Genomic DNA, 21,488 nt, shown 5'->3' with positions numbered 1-21,488 from the left:
TATTTCCGCACCAGTTTCAAAGAAGGTCTAATAAAAGTCTATGAAAACCCAGTTATTCAGCCATAAAAGGCATAAAGCGTGGTGAATCAAATAGGGAGAAGGAAGGAAAAAGAAAGAATGACTCTAGAGGGAAAGGACTAAAGTTGTAGCTATATTTGCACAAATAGTTATTCAGTCAATTGAAAAGGTTCCTGAAGAATAAAGCTAACACACTACTTAAACATTTTCCACAATGTTTTCTGTGCACTCATACCTTTATTTCAGTACGAAGCTTGGAAACTGCGCAAGTGTGCCTTTCAAAACATCCATCATTCTTTAGCCCAAGGTGGCAAATACCTGCTAACGACCTACAACTGTAGGATGCAAGTCAACCTTACCTTCTAGTGGGAGGATATTGGTATTCAATGCCTCAATATGGGTTGGCAACTACTTTACTATTGGACATTTTATTAGGCATTGAGAAACCTGCAGTGCACTACACTGTGGTGCAGCACGAGTTTCACATGAAGCAACTCCTGCTCACACATTAACACACAAAGCAGCAAATAATATGTTGCTTATTCATTAACCCTCAAGTTAAATTCACACCACGCAAGTGTCAGGCAATAACCATCTCCAACAAGAGAATCAAACATCTCCCCTTGACATTCAATGGCATTGCCATCACTGAATCTTCTACCATCAACATCCTGGGGATGGACCAGAAACTTAATTGTATCAGTCAAATAAATACTGTGGCAACAAGAGCAGGTCAAAGGCTGGGAATTTTGCAGAGAGTAACTCACCTCCTGACTCCCCAAAGCCTGCCCAAGGCACAAGTCAGGAGTATGATGGAATCCTCTACGTTTGCCTGGATAAGTGCAGCTCCAAAAACACTCAAGCTCAACACCATTCAGGACAAAGCAGCCCACTTGACTGGCACCCCAACCACCACTTTGAACATTCGCTCTCTTCATCACCAACACAACAGTGGCAGCAGTGTGTACCAATCTACAAGATGCACTGCAACAACTCACCAAGGCTCCTTCAACAGCACCTTCCAAACCCTTCTGCCACCAAGAAAGACAAGAGCAGAAGATGCATAGGGACACCACCACTTGCAAGTTCCCCTCCAAGCCACATACCATCGTCTTCATTCACTGTCGCTGGGTCAAAATCCTGGACCTCCCTTCCGAACAGCACCATGAGTGCACCTATACCACATGGACTGCAGTGATTCAAAGCAGCAGCTCACCACCACCTTCTCAAGGACAATTAAGGATAGGCAATAAATGCTGGTCTAGCCAGTAATCCCTACAGCCCTTCACTTGCAGTTGAATTGGCAACTAAACTTGTCAGCAATTACACTTTCTTGAATCACAGCGAATTGCCCCATGGCTTTATTTTAAAACAATGTATTTTATTTGCTCAGCTTCTCCTTTTTCATTATTCTTTGTAATTGAAATTTAAAATAGGACATTTTTACAGTTTCATATCAAACAGCATTTGTTACAGTTTGAAGTATTTCATCTCACCTCATTTTGAGCGCAGCAGCAAAAGAATTTTCATACCCAAATCAAGCTGGGAGAAGGTTTCATAACCCAGAGATTGGGTGAACCATGAAAAGCACTTCAGTATTCCTAAAACTGAATCCTTGTCTGTCATTTTTTGTGTATTTTAAAGCAGAAATTAAGAAACTTAAGTAGACGATAAACAGAACATGAAGAACAATTCATCAAATGTGTGAAATTCTGCTAATGCAACTTCATTTGTCAATCATCATGGCTCCTGACATTCATCAACACTTCACTTCTTGGATTGTCCACCCTATCACAGATGTCCAAACTTTTTCTGCCAAGCCCTGTAGGCTTGTACCATGGCAAGGCCACATACATTAAAACTTAAAACCATGTTTCCATTGATTTGCATACATCTCAAGTCAGTCATTATCCTGCAATGAGACAACACTGCTTAAAAAGCCAATAGGCCCATAAAATCAAAACAGGGTAAACCTGTAAAAAATCTGACACCAATCCACATAAGGAGATATTTGGACAGATGACACAAGCCTGGCATACAGGTAGTTTTAAGGAGGATAGAAGAGGAGAGTGGTTTATAGGGGGAACTCCAAAACTTAGAGCCAAGACAGCTGAAGACACAGCAGCTAATGGTGGAGCAATAATTTTTTTAAAGATTGGGAATGCACAAAAAGCTAGAACTGAAGAAGTGAAGATGTCTGAAAGTTGTACAGCGAATGGAGGTTGGAGAAATAGGGAGGGGAAAGACCATGGAGGAATTTGACAATAAGGAGAATTTTAAATGAGGCACTGCTTAATCAGAAGACAACGTAGGGCAGCGAGCACAGTGGTGAATAGGTCACTGTGATGCAAGTTACAATTGGGATAGAGTTTTGGATTAGGTTAAGTTCAAGATAGAGTGGAAGATGTGAGGCCAGCCAGGAATGCATTAAACTTGGATGCTTAGTTTGTGAACATTCAAAATTAACAAATGAATAAGTGATACACCATATCAGATAGATTTTTAAAATGTAAAATAATTACAGTCAATTGTACTACTGGTAAATCATATTTCATTACACTGCTGGCTTAAGAATATAGGCATAGAGCACCCCTTCTAAGGAGATTTGCAAATTAAAACCTGTAAGCATGAATACAGATATCTATCCTTTATGCAATTTTACACTTTGTAGAAATTTATTCTTAATGTTCTTGTCTTCCCAGAACTCAAGAAAACCTTGAAGTTTTGGCTCACACTATCAAGACTATAGTTCCACAGGTGTCATTGCCCATTCAAAACCTCAACCAAATGCCCATTGTTCACATATATGTCTGGACAATATGGAGGAGAACTCTATTACTATCCTTATCTGACATGCATACACATTAGTGCAAGAATGTTCCAATTTCTAATGACTGACTAGACATTTTTTTATTTACAAAATTACAACCTGCATCTCACATTTTACTAAAAGACTAATTAATGAACACAAGAATCCTCAGTGATGTGAAGGGACAAAGCTGAGTTACACAGGGGCAAGATGATGTTTCAAACAGGCAAGCATTCGTCCTGGAGAGTGGGCCAATAGAAAAGTGGCAATACTAAAGAGCTCCCTATATCAGAAAACCTTCATTGTAATTGTTCAAAATAAACCTTTGGTATAAAATTGAACACAAGGGAGGAACATGGAAATTATTTCCACTTATGTTGCTGCCAAACTTCACAAGGCATCGGTCAAGCAACCATTTATTAAAAAAAAGCCAGAAGTCAAGGTTTGTCTAATTCAATGACAATTTTAGAACTATAGAACTCAATGTATTTAAGGGAGATTTCAAAACAACAGACAGCTTTCTTAAGTGATATTAAGGGCACGCTTAATCATCAAAGGGAACAAAAGTAAAAACCAGTTCCCCTAATTATTTGCAGTGCAGTACAACAGATGAAGCCACATTGATATTTATATCGTCAGGCAGGAGGCTCATTGGCAGGTGTCAGATGCAGTTTAAGTAAATAATTTAGTTTAAATATATACCTCATAAAGTATGATCATATAGACAATATGGCACTTCAGACACATGGGCTTTATGCAGGGTATGCACAATAGATGACGCTACTCATTGATGATTCTTAAGCAAGGCTTAATCATAGCCTTAAGATCACCACAGACGGGAACACTGGTAGCACCTACTGACCATGGGGAAAACTGGGTGCTTGGACCTGTCCACTCCTTGGGATGATCTCGTCTGTGCGATAATAAAAGCAAGATACTGTGGATGTTGGAAATCTGGAATAAAAACAGCAAATGATGACAAAGCCCAGTAGGTCTGGCAGCATCGGTGGTCAAGAAACAGAGTTAACGTTGAGTCCATATGACTCCCTCCAGCTCTAAAGAAGTCATATGGACTCAAAACATTGACTCTGTTTCTCCCTCCACAGATGCTACCAGATCTGTTGAGTTTTACCAGTGTTTTCTGTTTTATCTCAACTGTGACTTGGGGTGAAATTAACTTTCAGGCCCTTGGTGATTTCCTGATTGTATACGTAATTTTACTGCTTGTTCCAAATTCTCATGCATCTTTAATTTGATGCCATCTTTACAGATAGGCAACCATATAAATGCAGTACGACACACAAGAGAGCATATTATTGTTTGGTGCATAAGCATGAAAGATGTAAGTTGAAACTACTCATTACAAATTTATTTCAAAATTTTCACTCATACAACATGTACTAACACTGTATAATTTTACTGCTAAAATATGAATGTTTCATGGTAACTAATTAGCCATGATTTTGAAGAAATTTAACTCGTGTCTGTAATTGTAAATGCAAAATCCCAACTCAAAATGGAAACTCTTAAGGCAGCAATTATTTTCAGTTTTTACACTCAACTTAGTCATACTAATTTTTACAGCTGCATCGTCCAAATCATCAGCAGATAAGGAACGAGAAAAATCAAATGTCTGCAATTAAAATTAATGTGAATGGGCTTCAATCGTTCACAAAACATTGCAGGGTCGTCTTACTGTGGGTCAAGTTGAGTGCGTTTAGAAAATGAAAGAAATGGTATCAAATCCCGATCGTTACAAGATGTCAGCAGCAACGACAGGGGAAACGCTGCCAGGCTCCACAAAACAGGCCCTAAAAAAATGCCCCCGTCATCCTCGTCACTCGGAAGAAACAAACTGCCGTAAAATAACTGCGAAGCGATTTTATTAACTGCATTTTCGGAGCAGGGCTTCGGCGAAGAATAAGTCAAGGGCAGAAACTCAGCTCTTGGAGCTCAGCATCTTCAACAAGAGCCAGCCTCTCCCAGTTAGGCCTGGATGACACAGTGAAATTGGACGAGGAACAAGCCAGCCTCTCCCTTCCCCCCCTTGCTGCAGTGGATGAGGAAAAGCCTGGGGCCTACCGGTCTTCAAAGGAACCGGGAACAAACATTCCCTTCACATCCCGGGATATACTCACTCTCCTCCCGAAGCCATCGCTGATCAGTCTCCCCTCTGCTGGTTACAGAGATTCAGTTCTCTGACCCTCTGATGGATTTTTTTTTTTTCCCCCTCTCCCCTATCAAGTCAATGGTCCCTTCTCGCTCCAGCTACCGAGTTACCAAAAAGAAAATGCCCCCGGCAGCCGCTCCGCCGCGTCACTCCAAGCCCACAACGAGGCTGCCCAATCCAGAACCTTCTCCCGGAGCCCTGACCTCAACGACTCCGCCCACCCCCGCCCGCGCCTGCGCACCCCAAACTGTCCGTGTGAACCCGCCTCCAGCTGTCAATCATCCCACCCGGAAAGGGCTCTGCGCTCTGATTTTCTGTTGAGTCATTACTAAAGTGAACGCGTCGATATTCCCTACTCATTTGGGTTTAAACAATGTTCAACCCGTTTTGATTCAGTTGAATCTTTGCAAGACATGTTTTAAATGGCTTTTCAATTCCGCCTCAGTTTCCGATGCTCATTCTAATCCCTAGGATTTCTATAGTGTCCTTTGGTTGGAAATGTTTAACGGATAAAAGCTTGTTTAATGAGTGGAATCCAACCTTTCCCATTGCTATATTGATCTTTCATTAAAAAATCAAGAGGTCAAGCAGGAAAGTAGGATTACATAATGGTGAAAAACGGAAGCACGCTATGGTTTGAATATGTTGCAATATTTTCATCAAAAAGCCTTCATGCCAATATTAGTATTGATAACGATGCATTGACAGAGAAGTACGAAATAATACGAGATCTTGACACAACGGAACAGTAACTCACAAAAATGGCACATGTAATTTTGCCACCAGACTTTACAGTGGCGTTTCCTACAATGCTCAGGGCCCAATCATTATTAAAAGCATAATAGGGAGTTCTCATAGAACTTGCTCAATAATCCGCAGCAATTGAAGCAAAGCACAATAGTAAAAAAATCTATATGGGCAGTCAGAGCACATGATCCTTTACACCATAAAAGGTGTAAGATTGAAAGTGAGGACATCACAATATAGTAAATATCGTCATTAATTTTTCCAAATATTCGCATGGGAATATATGACTAACATGTCCTTTTCAAAGAAAGACATCCCAGGTAAAATCAATGATTTTGTTATAAGTTAGATTGAACTCCTAGAAAAAGGTCAATCAGGCTCAATACAAATAAGTCCCTAGAGCTGGTAATTATTCCAGAGTGCTAAAGAGACTAGGAAAGACTCTGTTTAAATTATTTAAACCTTAACCGTCTTTTATCCTATGTCTTCTAAGTTTAAGGTTATGTCCTCTTGTAAAATCTGTGACAATGTTAAACAAATTAATATTTATATTGCATGTACCCTTTGTATTTCGAATTCCTGGATTAAATTAATTACATTTGGAAAAGTGTGGTCTAATAAATGAAAGTCAAGGCAGATTTGTTAAATGTAAATTGTGCTTGTTTGAGTTATTCAATGAAAAAACTGAGATGGTTTATGAGAGTCATGTGACTGATAAGTGTATGGGTTTTCAGAGGAGTTTGATAAAATAGCGTGTAATAAATTTGACATTTAACAATATTAAAGGGCATGAAACTATAGGTACAATGGCAGCATGGATACAAAATTGGCTAAAGAACAGTGACTAAGAGAGTAGTAGTGAACTTTTTTGGAGACTAGAAGATTTATACAGTGGTTTTCACTGGGGAACATTACTGGCATGAATGGTCCTTTTGATATATATTAATGACTTCACTTGGGTATATAGGGCATAATTTTGACGTTTTCAGATTACATGAGATTTAGAAATGTAATAAACAATAAGCAAAGTAGCAGACCAGGAGATAGAGAAAGGCTGGTGAAATGGGCAAGGCACATGGCAGGTGAAATTTAACGCACAGCAGTGTGAAGTGATCCATTTTGGTAGGAGAAATGAGGAGAGGCAATAGAAAATAAATGGTACAGTACAATTATAAAGGGGGTGCAGGAACAGAGAGATTTGGGTGTATGTGTGCACACAAATATTTGAAGGTGGCAGGACAAGTTGAGAAGGCTGTTAAAAAGGTATATGGAATCCTTGGCATTATAAGCAGAGGCATAGAGTACAAAAGCAAGGAAGTTATGCTAAACCTTTATAAAACACTGGTTACAGTGTTCAGTTTTGGGTACCACCCTTTAGAAAGAACCCTTAGAGAGGGTACAGAAGAGATTTACTAGAATGGTACCAGGGATGAGGAACTTCAGTTAAGTGTAGAGATTGGAGATGCTGGGTTTGCTCTCCTTAAAGCAGAAAAGGCTAAAAGGAGATACAATGGTGGTCCCCAGAATTATGAACGGTTTTGATAGAGTAAACAGGAGAAACTGGTCAGAAAGGTTGATAACCAGAGGGCATAGATTTAAGGTGATTGACAAAAGAGCCAGGGGTAAAATGAGGGGAAAAAAATTGCACAGCAGGTTGTTGTATTCTGGAATGCACTGTTTGAAAGTGTGGGTGGAGCAGATTCAAACATAACCTCAAAAAAGGGAATTGAATAAACACTTAATGTTAAAAAAAAATTGCAGGGCCATGGGGAAAGAGCAAGGGAGTGGGTCTAACTGCATAGTTCCAGCTCAGGCAAGATAGACCAAATGTCCTCCTGCTGTTTTGTATCATTGTATGATTCAATAACATCACTTCAGAACTTTCTCTTCTCCAGTGTAAACATACCCAGCTTGTCTTCATAACTCAGGCGCATAAGCTCAACTATTCAATACGTCTGCTATATCCTCAAAATAACTCCAGGAGGTTTGACATGGCATGAACTTCAGCATAAAACACTTATAGTTCTTTATTTCTTCAGATGATTTATCACTCACCATTCATTCAGACATCCGACACTTTTTTCCTTATAGGTTTCAGACGAGCGGCCTGCAATTTGTCCCTATTTATAGATTGGCATTCTGCCCCTGTTTCTTTAATGTTCAGGCACAGTCCCTGCTTTCAAGCATTTCCCCTAGGTCAAATCAAATTTCATTAGTTATTTTCTAAATAGCTTGGGGTGCACACTATCTGGACCAGGGGCCTTGGTGTCCTTCAATGACTTCATCCAGTTTATCACCTCTATTGGTTACATCTATTTTTCCCAGCATCTCAGCAATTTGTCTTAGAAAGACTACCCCACCATGAAAAGGGATTTCTGAAGTTTTCTGTATTAACATTGGCACAAGAACTAATTTAGAATACTTTGGAATTTTAGAATACTTTAGAATATTCTGTGGTTACTTGATATAATGAGGTTGAATTTGCACAGGAGTTCTGGTATACATGTTGCTTGCTGTATACTTGAGGACAGCTTATTTTTCTTTATATGGAATTACATAGAAGTTACAACATGGAAGCAGACTATTTGGTGGCAGTGTTTATTCTCCATGCAAGCAAACACTTTTAATCCCATTTATCCATCTCTTTCCCATATCCCTTCAACCACTTCTCCTTCTTACTGCATTATTCTTCTTGTTGCAACACATTTATCATCATAAGAACTGTTGTATGAAACACTTTATAATTTTAAAGGAACCTCCAAACAAATCACACCCTTGACTGTGTCCCATTGATATCAGCTATGGCTCAGTGGCAGCACTTTTACCTCTGAGTCAGAAGGTTATTAGTTCAGGGTCAAGTCCAGAGATTTGGGCATAAAACCTAGGCTGATACTCCAGTACGGTGCTGAGGAAGTGCTACACTGTCAGTAGGTCGTAATTTGGATGAGACATTAAACTGAGTATCCATCTGCCCTCACAAGTGAACACAAAATATCACATGACACTTTTCAAAGTAAAGCAGGGGATTTCTCCTCATTCTCCTGGCTAATATTTATCACTTACTGACATCCCTAATGACCATTACCTGGTAAGTATCCGTACATGTTTCTAAAAATCGATTTCCACGTTTCCTACACCACAGCATAACTGACAACACTACTGGTTGGGCCGAATAGTTTGGATTTGTATGGGCTCCGATGAATAGTACTTTATTAGCTAAATTCTGAGACTGTGAAAAGCATTATATAACTGCAGGTCCATGTACACTATATCAAATGTAAAGCCCTCATCAACTCTCTCCGTTGCCTTTTCAAAAAACTCAAATTAGTTAAAAAAAATTTGCCTTTAACAAAACTGTGTTGGCTTTCCTTAATTAATCTACTTTTGTGCAATATCTTAATTTTGTCCAGGATTATTGTTTCTAAAAGTTTCCCACCACCAAGGTTAAACTGAGTAGCTGGGAGTTTCTGGCTTGTCCATACACCAATTTTTGAACAAGGGTGTAACATCTTCAGTTCTCCAGTCCTCCAGTAGTATCCTGTATCTAAGGAGGATTGGGAAATGAGTGCCATTACCTCCATAATTCCTCCCTTACTTCCCTCAGTAGCCTCAAATGCATCTGATCCAATGCTGGTGACTTATCAACTTTAAGTTCAGCCAACCTGTCTAATGTAAAAGCAAAATTTTGCAGATGCTGGAAATCTGAAACAAAAACAAAAATAGCTGGAAAAACTCAGCAGGTCTGACAGCATCTGTGGAGAGGAACACAGTTGATGTTTCAAGTCCTTCTCTTTATCAATTTTTAGCCCATCCATTGTCTCAACTACCTCTTCTTTCACTATAACTTTTGCAGCACCTTATTCATTGGTAAAGAAAGATGCAAGGTATTCATTTAATACCTCAGCCATGCCCTTTGCCTCCATTCATTGACCCTTTTTGTTCCCTAATTGGCCCCATCCCTCCTTTTACTACCCTTTACTATTTATATGCTCATGGAGGACTGTTGGGTTTCATTTTATGTTAGCTGGCAGTCTCTTTCATGCTCTCCCTTTGTTATTACTTTGTTCACTTTCTCCCTGAACTTTCTATATTCAATCTAGTTCTCACTTGTATTATTAACTTGACATCTGCCATAGACACGCTTGATCTCCTTCATCTTACTCTCTCGTCATCCAGGGAGATCTGGCTTTGTTTGTTCTACGTTTTCCCCTCATGGGAATGTACCTCGACTATGCCAAACCATCTCCTCTTTAAAGGCACCCCATTATTACCTTACAGCTTTGCCTGCCAATTTTTGATTCCAATATACCTGGACCAGATCTTCTCTCATCCCACTGAAATTTGTCTTTTCCCAATTAATTATTTTTTATTCTGGTAATTCCTTATTCTTTTCCATAGCTATCCTAAACCTTATGATAGTGATCACTGTCCTCTAATCATTCCCTTACTGATATTAGATTCACTTGACCCACCTCGTTCCCCAGGATAGGAAGCAATGCCTCCTTCCTCACTGGGCTGAAACATATTAATGCAGAAAATTCTCCTCAGTACACTTGACAAACACTTGCACATCTCTGTCCTTTATTAATATCACAGTCTTTATTAAGATAATTCAAGTTTTCCATTCTAACTACTCTATAATTCTTGCATATCCCTGTAATTTCCTTGCAAGTGTGTTCCTCTATATTTTCCCCACAGGTTTGTGGCCTATAGAATACACCCAATGTAATGGTAGCTCCATTGTTTCTTAGCTCCAACCAAATAGATTTCTCCTTGACCCCTCTAGGACATCCTCTGTCTCCAGCACACTATTATTCTCCTTAATCAATACTGATAGCCTCTTCTTTTCTTTCCCTCCCTATCTTTCCTGGACACCCTGTATCCAGCAGTATTTGGCACCCAGCCCTGCCCCTTTTTAAGTCAGGCCTCCGTTTTTGCCACTACATCATATTTCCCCCATATCTATCTGCACCTGCAGCTGATTAACCTTATTTACTATGCTCTGTGCATTCACAAACATCTCCTCTTACTCGGATCCACTTAATGCCTTACTATTTCTTTCTATAGATGCCATATCAAGTCCCAAAAACAGCATCATCATCGCTGTCTTAGAAGGATCTTTTGAATCAAGTAGGAGCACAAAAGATCAAACGTGAGCATCTTCCAAGACACAAATATAGAGGCCATGATGATCTCACATCAGCTAAGATGGGCAGGAAATGTCGTCAGAATGCCCAATCAAGGCTGCTCAAACAAGTGCTCTATCCGAAGCTACACCAGGGACACCGATCACATGGGAGCCATAAGAAATGTTTCAAAGTCAATCTCAAAGCCTCCATGAAGGTCTGCTCTGTTAACATCAATACATGGGAAGCAGGTGCCCATTCATGACCAAAATGGCAATCCATCATCAAAAATTGTGTCAAGAATCAAAAAGAGCAGCCATTGAGAGAGAACAGCAAGTGAGATGGAAAGAGAGGGAAGCTGTTTGAGCCAACAATACAGCACCACCTCTACTGGTTGACAATTGATGTCCCAGGCTAGAAGGGCTTAAAAGCCAGCTGCAAAACTTTTTTTATTCATTCACGGGTTGTGGGCTTTGCTGGCTGGGCCCATTCCTGGACCCTTGAGAAGATGGTGGTGAGCTGCCTTCTTGAACTGCTGCAGTCCATGTGACCAGACACAGGGTAGACCATTTAGGACTGAGATGAGGAGAAATTTCTTCACCAGAGAGTGGTAAATCTGTGCTATTCACTACCACAGAAAGTAGTTGAGGCCAAAACACTGTATGTTTTGAAGGAGTTAGATATAGCTCTTGGGGCGAAAGGGATCAAAGGATATGAGGAGAAAGCGGGAGCAGGCTATTGAGTTGGATGATCAGCCATGATTATGATGAATGAATGGCGGAGCAGGCTCGAAGGGCCGAATGGCCTACTCCTGCTCCTATTTTCCAAGTTTTTATGTTTCTATGTGGTAAAGGTACACCCACAGTGCTGTTAGGAATGGAGCTCCTCACCTCGCTTCCACCCAGCCATCTGCAAGGAAGAATCATCCTCTACGCAATGAATTGTCAATTATGGTGACAATCACCATCCAGAAACCTGCTATCTATGAAACTATCTATGCTGTTCCTACTCTAAAACCCCAGAGCTCGAACTCTCCAACCGACAACACTTCCTGCATATGTGGTTGTCCAGGACACAAGCATCCTGGAGTTCCTATAAGATGTGCACTCCATGAGATAAAGATGTCCTGTCATGTGTCCATCTATTAGACTATTAACTGACTTAACAGAAAGGGACTTAAGGTTTAAATAAATACTCACCAGTCAGTTTCTTCCCTTGTGCAACTTAAACATTTTCATCACAAATGCACAAAAAGGTTTAATTATAAATGCATACACCATGCAAACAAGTATTGAAAGCACACATCCAGCTACTGTGTCTATTGTTCATATTTTATTTACTAATCAGAAATGCAATTAGCTACATCTGGATTTCCAATTAGTCACATATGGATTGTGGCTAATGCATTGAACAACACAGCATTAAAACATCCACCAAGGTCAGTGAAATCTATAACTTCCCAGACTCAAATATAACAATTTTTAAAAAATGTTATTCTTTCACGGGATGTGGGCTTCACTGGCTAGGCCAGCATTTATTGCCTATCCCTAATTGTCCTTGAGATGGTGGTGGTAATCCGCCTTCTTGAACCACTGCAGTCCTTGTGGTGTAGGTTACATCCACGGTGCTGTTAGGAAGGGAGTTTCAGGATTTTCACCCAGCAACAGTGAAGGAACAGCAATATAGCTCCAAGTGAGGATGGCCTGTGACTTGGAGAGAAACTTGCAAGTTGTGGCGTTCCTATGTATCTGCTGTCCTTGTCCTGCCAGGTGATAGAGGTCACAAGTTTGGAAGGCATTGTCAAAGGAGCCTTGGTAAATTGCTGCTGTACATTTGAAGGTGATACAAACTGCTGTTAAATGTGTTCTTTTTTATTCATTCATGGGATGTGCTGGGCCAGAATTTATTGCCCATCCCTAGTTGCCCTTGAGAAGGTAGTGGTGAGCTGCCTTCTTGAACCGCTGCAGTCCATGTGGTGTAGGTACACCCACAGTGCTGTTAGGGACGGAGTTCCAGGATTTTGACCCAGCGATAGTGAAGGAACGATGATATATTTCCAAGTCAGGATGGTGAGTGGCTTGGAGGGGAACTTCCAAATGGAGGGGGTTTCCATCTATCTGCTGTCCTTGTCCTTCTAGGTGGTAGTGGTCGTGGATTTGGAAGGTGCTGCCTAAGGAGCCTTGGTGAGTTTCTGCAGTGCATCTTGTAGATGGTACTCACTGCTGCTACTGTGCATTGGTGGTGGAGGTAGTGAATGTTTGTGGATGTGGTGCCAATCAAGCGGGCTGCTTTGCCCTGGTTGGTTTCGAGCTTCTTGGGTGTTATTGGAGATACACTCATCCAGGCAAGTGGAGAGCATTCCATCACACTGCTGACTTATGCCTTGTAGATGGTAGGGGAGGCAGGCTTTGGAGAGTAGAGGTAAGTTCCGCAGAATTCCCAGCCTCTGACCTGCTTTTGTAGCCACAGTATTTATACGGATGGTCAAGTTCTATTTCTGGTCAATAGTAACTGCCAAGATGTTGATAGTGGGGGATTCATGGTAATGCCATTGAATGTTGAGGAGAGATAGTTAGATTCTCACTTGTTGGAGATGGCCATTGCTTGGTACTTGCGTGGTGCGAATGTTATTTGCCACTTGTCAGCCCAAGTCTGAATGTTGACTTTCAACATTCTTTCAATATCAAAACAGCTGACTTTCATACAAATGAAAAATTCCATTAAATGTTGCCGATTACACATTTTAAAAAATTACTGCTGCATGTAAAATTACATCATGTATAGTTTGTTTACACATATTCTTAATAATACATTATATGTTCTGAAGGGCACTAAACAAACTGAACTCTATTGTTTCCTTAAATAGCTATATTTGAGGGTAACTGCCAGAGAAAAAAGATAAAGTACATTTACTGTGATTATTAGGTGATGAATCAGTAACAAGTGGGTTATCAAGATCAGTCTCACAAGTACCAGTCATCAGTAAACCCAGCACACTGTGAATGTGTAGTGATGGATAGTGGCTAAGACTTTGCACATCTCTTGCCCATTGAGTTGGGGTGATGATGGAACATTGGAGCAGGAGTAGACCAATTAATCCCTATTATGCCATTCAATGAGATCATAGCTGATCTGTGACCTAAGTCCACATGCTGCCTCTGTCCCAGATATGTTTCAAAATCCGTTTACAGGATATGGGTGTCACTGTCAAGGCCAACATTTATTTCCTCAATTGTCCTTGGGAAGGTGGAGGTGAGCCACCATCTCAACAATTGATTGGCTTGCTGGGTCATTTCAGAGGGTAGATAAAAGTCAGCAACATTGCTGAGGTCCTGGGTCGTACCTTGGCCAGACCAAATAAGGATGGCAGATTTCTATCCCAAAAGAACATTAATGAACCAAATGGGTTTTTACAACAATATGGTAGCTACATGGTCACGATTAATGTTACAAACTTCTTATTGCAGATCCAGAACGGAATTTAAATTCAGCAGCTACCATGTGGGTCTTGAACTCATGCCTTAAAATCATGAGTTTAAGCCTTTGCATTACTAGCCCCGTAAAAAAAAACACTATGCTACCATTCCAGGGAAGAGCTCTCAATTCCTTCGGTTAACCAAATCTATCAATCTCCGATTTAAAATGAACAATTGATATAGCACTAATTGCAGTCTGGGGAAGAGAGTTCCATAATTCTACTACCCTTTCTGAGCAGAAGTGTTTCTTCATTTTACTGCTGAAAGGCCTGGCTCCAGCTTTTTAGATCATGCCACCTACTCCTAGATTTCCCAACCAGTGAAAATAGTTTCTATCTATGTACTGTAACAATGCCCTTTAATATTTTGAAACCTTCAGTCAGATCACCACACAACCATGTAAATATCAGGGCATACAACCCAATGTACAATTGCTCCTCATAAGTTAACCCTTCGTATCATTCTGTAACTCTACACTACACTCTCTGTAAGGTCAATATATCCTTCCTGTGATGTGTTTCACAGAACTGCTCACAGTACTCCAGGTGTTGTCTGAGAGCTCAACCTCTTCCCCTTTATATTCTAGTCATCCAGATGTGAAGGCCAGAATTCCATTAGCCTTTTATTTTCTGTACCTGTCCATGGCATTGTAATGATCTATGTACCTGTGCCCCAAGTCTCTTTGGACTTCCACTATTTCTATTTCACCACTTCGAAAGCACTCTGTTCTATCCCTTTTAGGTTCAACTGATGTCACATTTGCCTATGTTGAAACCCATTTGTCAAAGTTTTGCCCATTTTCTTAACCTACTGATATATCTTTGAAATGTTTTGTTTCCATCTACACTGCTTACAATGCTGCCTATCTTTGTGTCATTAGCAAGCTTGAAACTATGGTTCTCTGTCCCATTATCTAAATCATTAGATAATATGGTGAATCGTTGAGCCCCCCTGCTCTCCCTCCACAGATCTTTGTGGGCCATCAGTAGTCACATCCTGCCAATTAGAGTACCTGCCCATTATCCTTACTCTGTCTTCTTCTGCTCAGCCAATTTCCTAACCAGATCAATAACTCACCTTCAATTCCATGAGCTTCAATTTTAGCGAACAAACTGAGAGACTTTATCAAATGCCTTCTGGAGGTTCATATAAATAATATCCATAGACATTTCCCTGTCAACTACTTTAGCATCTCTTAAAAAAAATTTAATCAGTTTCATCAGGCATAAACTTTACAAATCCAAGCTGGCTCTCTCTGATCAGTTGAAAATTTTCAAGGTGTTCAACTACTCTATCCATAATTGTAGACTCTAGTAGTTATCTGAAAATAAATGTTAGGCCAACTGGCCTACAACTCTTTGGTTTCACTCTCTCTTCTTTCTGAACTAATCCAAAATCCCAATCTAAAGGAATAGTTTCCAAATTGAAAGCACTTTGGAAGCTGATAGTTAGGGCATCTGCAATGTTTGCACCTGCTCCCCTAAAACTCTGGGATGGAAACCATCGGGTCCTGGGGATTTGTCACTCTTTAGTGCCATTATTTTCTTCATTACTTATTTTCATTTACATCATCGTTATGTTTTCAAGCCCACGATGCTCCTGATCATCCTCCTTCCGAATATAATTGTAAAAACTTGTACTGGTTTTGATACCCCTTGAAGATCTTTTTAATACTTCCTTTCAGCTGGTTTGTTGGTCAAGGGGCATATTCTTGTTGAGAGGTGCCAGGTTCAAATCCTGGATGAACCCTTGTTTAATTTTTTTTTTACTCAAGGGTTGTGAATCTGGAATTCTCTATCGCAGAGGGCTGTGGAAACTCAGTAACCGAATATGTTTAAAGTAGAGATTGACAGATTTCTAAATACCAATGACATAAAGGGATATGGGGATAGTGTGAGGAAAAAGGCATTGAAGTGGATGATCAGCCATGATCATTTGAATGGCGGAGCAGGCTCAATGGCCTACTCCTGCTTCTTTATTCCTATGTTCCCAGCAGTTCTTTTATTGTGCCAGTTTTTGCTCGTCACATTTTGTTTGCAAGAGGTACCTTTTTTACTTATTCATTCATAGGATGTGAGGGTCATTGGAAAGGCTATCATTTATTGCCCATCCCTAATTGTCCTTGAGAAGGTGGTGGTGAGCGACCATCTTTAACCCACTGAAGTCCATGTGGTGTAGGTACACCCACAGTGCTGTTAGGAAGGGAGCTATTTGCATTAGTGTGGATTTGATGGCGGTGCATTGAGTATTTGTAGAGTACAACAAAAACTTGAATTTATATGGCACCTTTAATGTAGTAAGATACCCCAAAGTGGTTCACAAAAAACATCAGCAAACAAAATTTGACACCTAGCCACATAAGGTGCATAGCCAGCAACATCCACATCCCATGAATGAATTTTTAAAAATTAGTTATTAGGACAGGTGATTAAAGGCTTAGTCAAAGAAGTAGCTCTTAAGGAGAATCTTAAAGTATGAAGTAGAGGGGTTTAGGGTGGGGATTCCAGAGCTTAGGGCCTAGGCAGTGGAAAACAGAACTTGGAGTGAGTTAGTATATAGGCAACAGTTTTGGATGAGTTCATGTTTACTGAGTGTACAAGTTGGAGAGCGGCCAGGAGGTCTCTGGAATAGTCAAGTCTAGAGTTAACAAAGATATGGATGAGGGCTTCTGCAACAGATGAGGGCAGAATATGTTGAGCATATTTAGCTTGGTGTGCAGCGTGAATGATATTAGAAGGAATTAAGCAATAAGTGATGGAGTAATTTGCTAATGTTATCTGTTAAGAGCCAGGTTTTGTCCCACATCAGGTTTTGTTCAATGTTGTGAATTTGTGTTAATAAGCTATTTTAATTGATAAGTTCTGTAATTAATTTGGACTCACAAAGACATCTTCTCTGGTTCAGTGGAGTCGGTCTCCCCAATAAACAGACTTGCTATCTTCTGAAAAGATTCCCAAAACCCTACATCTATTTGCACAATAGCATTCTATGATCTGCATTGAATATTTGTCATTCACATGTGCATCTCTAAAGGCAGACCAAGCAAACAGTTGCTGAGACAAATTATAATTGTGTTTTGTTAAAGCTGATTTATTTCATAGGCCATGACAATACAGGGCAGCAATTATGGTTAAATCAACTTATTTCAATCAATACAATCTTCAAATAATAAATCATAACAAATGAACCCATTGTGCCTCCTCAAATTGGTGGGTAGTCTTAATTGTCTTAAACGGAACAACTCCTCTGCATTCTGCTTCAGCCCAAGGCTCTTTTTATCTCACTGATTATCTCTTAATGTCAATTTTTAGTTAAACTGAGTCATCACATGCCACTCCCTAACAAGAGCAAAATCTAAGGTAAAAGCAAAAAACTGCGGATGCTGGCAATCCAAAACAAAAACAAAAATATCTGGAAAAACTCAGCAGGTCTGGCAGCATCTGTGGAGAGGAGCACAGTTAACGTTTCGAGTCCGCATGACTCTTCAACAGAACCTAGAGTCATGCGAACTCGAAACGTTAACCATGCTCCTCTCCACAGATGCTGCCAGACCTGCTGAGTTTTTCCAGGTATTTTTGTTTTTGTGTTGAAGAGGAAAATCTAATTTGGCAATGATCCCTAAATTCAAATGAACAGATTTGTCACAGTAGCAAAGAGTGTAATCAATGGAATGTTAAAATGCTTTTGCATTGTCTTTAGTACGCTGGTTCAGAAAATCCATCTGAAACCCAATCCTAATCTCAGAGTCCTGCTACATTGTGAATTTAACCTCTTAAAAGTCAAGTTTAGCTCAGTGGTAGCATTTTTTAAATTACAGAAAGGTCTTCCCCTAAGGATGCTGGATCAACTGGAATTTTCAAGACTGAAATTAATAGATTTTTGGTATCAAGGGATATGAAGCAAAGATGGGTAAATGGAATTGAGTTACAAATCAACCATAATCTAAATGAATGGCACAACAGGCTTAAGATGTTAGAGTCTGTTCCCATGTTCTGTGGTAGCAGAGTTAGAAATTCCAAAACATTATAGAAGCTGAATCTGTCTTGTTGCTTATTAGTGAAATCTGAAGTCAAATTTGTTTATGTACAAAAGATACTTAGACTTCCAGAGATATTTCTACTCACAACATTTTTGTACAAAATACTTCATCCTTGGAAACATTTAAACATGCACTTTTGCATCAGTGCCATGTGAACTTCATAAATATACAAATAAAATGCTAATGTAATGAATTCTTTCAAATTAGTTCACTCCAATAGGATGGATCATGTAATAAACCAGTTAATAGCTTTGTTTCAACCCAACAAAACAGGCACTTTAACAACCTGTAATAACTTTACATTAGAAATCTTTCAGTATTCTTTCAACACTGGTAAATGGAGTACAATATTCCATCTTTGCAAAGGTTTGTTTCCTAGCCAAATTAGGCAAAGGCAGTCCATGCCTGTTCTTGGATATCATTTAATTTGGTTGCTTATTCAGTATATCCTCCATTGTTTTCTTTGAGATGGGCCTAGATAGTTTGTGAAGGTTATGAACAAGACGTGGGCCTCAGAAATTGTAGAGTTACATTCTCTTCAGAATGACTGCTGCAATATTCCTGCAACTTCTCAGAAACAGCTTCTTCCTCCGAAGTACTTATTTCTCTGAGGTGAGAAATCAAAAATATGGGGAATTTTCTGGAAAAGAAAACAGAAGTTTTTTTTTTAAATAATCCCAAGATGACAGCGCTGAATAATGGGATATTTTTCTAGTTTGATGGCCACATTCAACATTAGAGTCAGGTACATCAAGGATTAGATGGACATTATACATCCCTGCACTTTGCCTCAACAATGTGTAGAGACCTCAACCTGAGAACAGTATACCTTACTAATCAGTATAAGTATTTCTCTTTCTCTCATGAACCAATTTAGTCTCTTGTGGTGGATGCTGTGCCCCTAAGAGCTGGGTTGATAGTACTCAAACTTATTTTGCTAAAAGTCTTACATGTTATCAGACAACTGGAGTTAAATTGAAAGTAAGCGTTTTGATATCTTAGGGCCAAAATAAACCAGTTCAGTTTCCATCGTTTGGCTCTTTGCAATGAAGAGATGTTGCCCCGTAACTTCCGCGCTCCCCAGTGTCGGATTGGGGGGGTACCCCAAAGATGCACTGGGAAATCCCTCTGGCAAGTTCCCAGGCAAGGGTTTGCATGGCAATTGCCCAGAAGTGCTAACTTCCTCTGGACAACTGCGCTGGGAACCATCCAAAAATGCAATTTAAATCGCAAACTTCGATGGTTCCACCAGGGTTATACCAATAGTTACCCATTAAAAGTTAGAATTAAAATCTTTTCTAACTTCTGGGTAACTATTGTAAAGACCCAGACTGACCCCAAGGGACTCACACCCTTGCCCTGCCCCCACTCCACAGGACTCCCCCCACCCCCCTTGACCTCCGACAACCCCAACTTCCCCCCTCCTCCACCACTGACCTCTCCCTCTCCCCGAGACATCAGATTCCACTCCCACTTACCTTGGAGCCCAAACCCCACCCAACTCTGGACCTCCCCACACCATCCCCCCCCCCCCACCAGACCTATGGTTCCCCCACTGATCTCTGGACCCCTCCACCCCCTAACCTCTGGCCTCCCCTGACCTCCAGACCACCCCAGCCCACCCAACCACCCCAGCCCACCCGACCTCCGAATGCCCCCCAACTCTCCGCCTACAACCTCCGAACACCCCCACGCCTCCCCCCAACCTCCAGACCCTCTGACCTCCCCACCCAGACTCCAAACACCCCCACCTCCGGGCACTCCCTCCCCCTCAACCGCCAGCCCCCCACAGATTTCCAGACACCCCCAACCCCCAAATCCTATCCAGTTACCTTGGACACTTGCCTTCCACCGGCTGTCAATTTCCATGGCCCTTTAAACTTATCTGAAGCAAGTGCTGTAAAAACAGGACTGTGGCCTCCTTGAATACACTGGATCTAGACCTCACTGTGACCTGCGATGAGCCTTTTGATGCAGGCCCCAAGCAACTCCAGCGATTCGAAGTGGCAACGCAATTTTCAAGACCAGATATGTTTGCATCTATTTCTTCAAATTCCTGCAGGCCAGCACTTTCCGATGCTAGTCAGGGGTTGCAGCCCAATGTCTATGAAAACATTGGACAGGATTTTTACCTTGTCGGGCAGGCACAGAGCTACCTCTGGGAGCTGAAGATTTATAAACTCAAAAATAAAAAAAACTTACCAATGTTTAAAACATGTCCCCTCTCTGTTACTTGAGCAGGGGCACATTATAAATGATATTTCAAAACTTTTATTTAATTTTTAATTCCTGCTAGAAACGTCATCTCGCACATGGATGTGATTTCAAACAAAGTCTAAAGGCCGCTTGGCCTTTTCATCCGTTTGCCAACCCGTAAGGTTGGGCAGGCAGCGAAAAATGCCTTTCAATTAATACTTTAATGGCCTTAATAGGCCTTTTAATTGTTGGTGGGCATGCTGCTGACTCCTGCGCATGCCCGCTAGCCGAAATATCGCACAAGTGCGCGATGACGTTGGGACGCTCGCCTGATGTCATTTTACGCTGAACAAAAATTTCAGCCCATCATTTCTCAGCATTTTCCCATTACAAAGCGGTGGACCAATAATTGATATATTATGCCCTGGAGTTTCTGCTTGGTTGTACTGTTTTTTTCCAGCATAATTTTCCCAGAAGGTCTTTTGCAATCTTTAGCTCTAGTTTAAAAACTTTGCTTAGAAGTTGGCCAGGAGCAAGGCCCCAGATTGAATTCACGCAGAGAAGTTATCTCCGGTGCCCTGACCAATATTTATCCCTCAATCAACATCACAAAAACAGATATCTGGTCATTATCATATTGCTGTTTGTGGGAGTTTGCAGTGTGCAAAATGGCTGATGCATTTTCAACATTCCAATAGTAATTACATTTCAAAAGTACTTCATTGGCTGTAAAGCACTTTGGGGTGTCCCATGGTCCTGCAAGGTGCATGCCTTTCATTTTTTCTACCCCAGCAATGCTTAGCCCAAACTTTATAAAAGCACTTTATTACTTCAGGGGTGTGTTTTTTTTCCCTGCTTCCATGCCTGCCATTCATATAGCCTCTGTGAGATTCTCAAATTAGTGCTG

General features: G+C 40.6%; 2 protein-coding genes across 7 annotated transcripts in view; both read right to left on the bottom strand.

The window, feature by feature from the left end:
* LOC121292851 (valosin containing protein) overlaps positions 1-5,181 on the bottom strand; it is a 53,959-nt gene extending 48,778 nt beyond the window's left edge. Inside the window, exon 1 of the mRNA XM_041215346.1 lies at positions 4,966-5,181. Coding sequence (XP_041071280.1) covers positions 4,966-4,982 — 17 coding nt within the window. The 5' untranslated portion in view covers positions 4,983-5,181. The remainder of the gene's footprint in view (positions 1-4,965) is intronic.
* Positions 5,182-17,918: 12,737 nt separating this feature from the next.
* The window catches only part of fancg (FA complementation group G), a 72,398-nt gene continuing 68,828 nt past the window's right edge, over positions 17,919-21,488 (bottom strand). For all 6 annotated transcript variants that reach the window (XM_041195447.1, XM_041195455.1, XM_041195418.1 and 3 more), the window contains one exon: positions 17,919-19,025. In XM_041195447.1, coding sequence (XP_041051381.1) covers positions 18,878-19,025 — 148 coding nt within the window. In that variant the 3' untranslated portion in view covers positions 17,919-18,877. The remainder of the gene's footprint in view (positions 19,026-21,488) is intronic.

The sequence above is a fragment of the Carcharodon carcharias genome, chromosome 1 (genome assembly GCF_017639515.1).
Source record: "Carcharodon carcharias isolate sCarCar2 chromosome 1, sCarCar2.pri, whole genome shotgun sequence".
Lineage (NCBI taxonomy): Eukaryota > Metazoa > Chordata > Chondrichthyes > Lamniformes > Lamnidae > Carcharodon > Carcharodon carcharias.
Note: the sequence above shows the minus strand (reverse complement) of the source record. Positions and strands in the feature narration are given on the sequence as shown.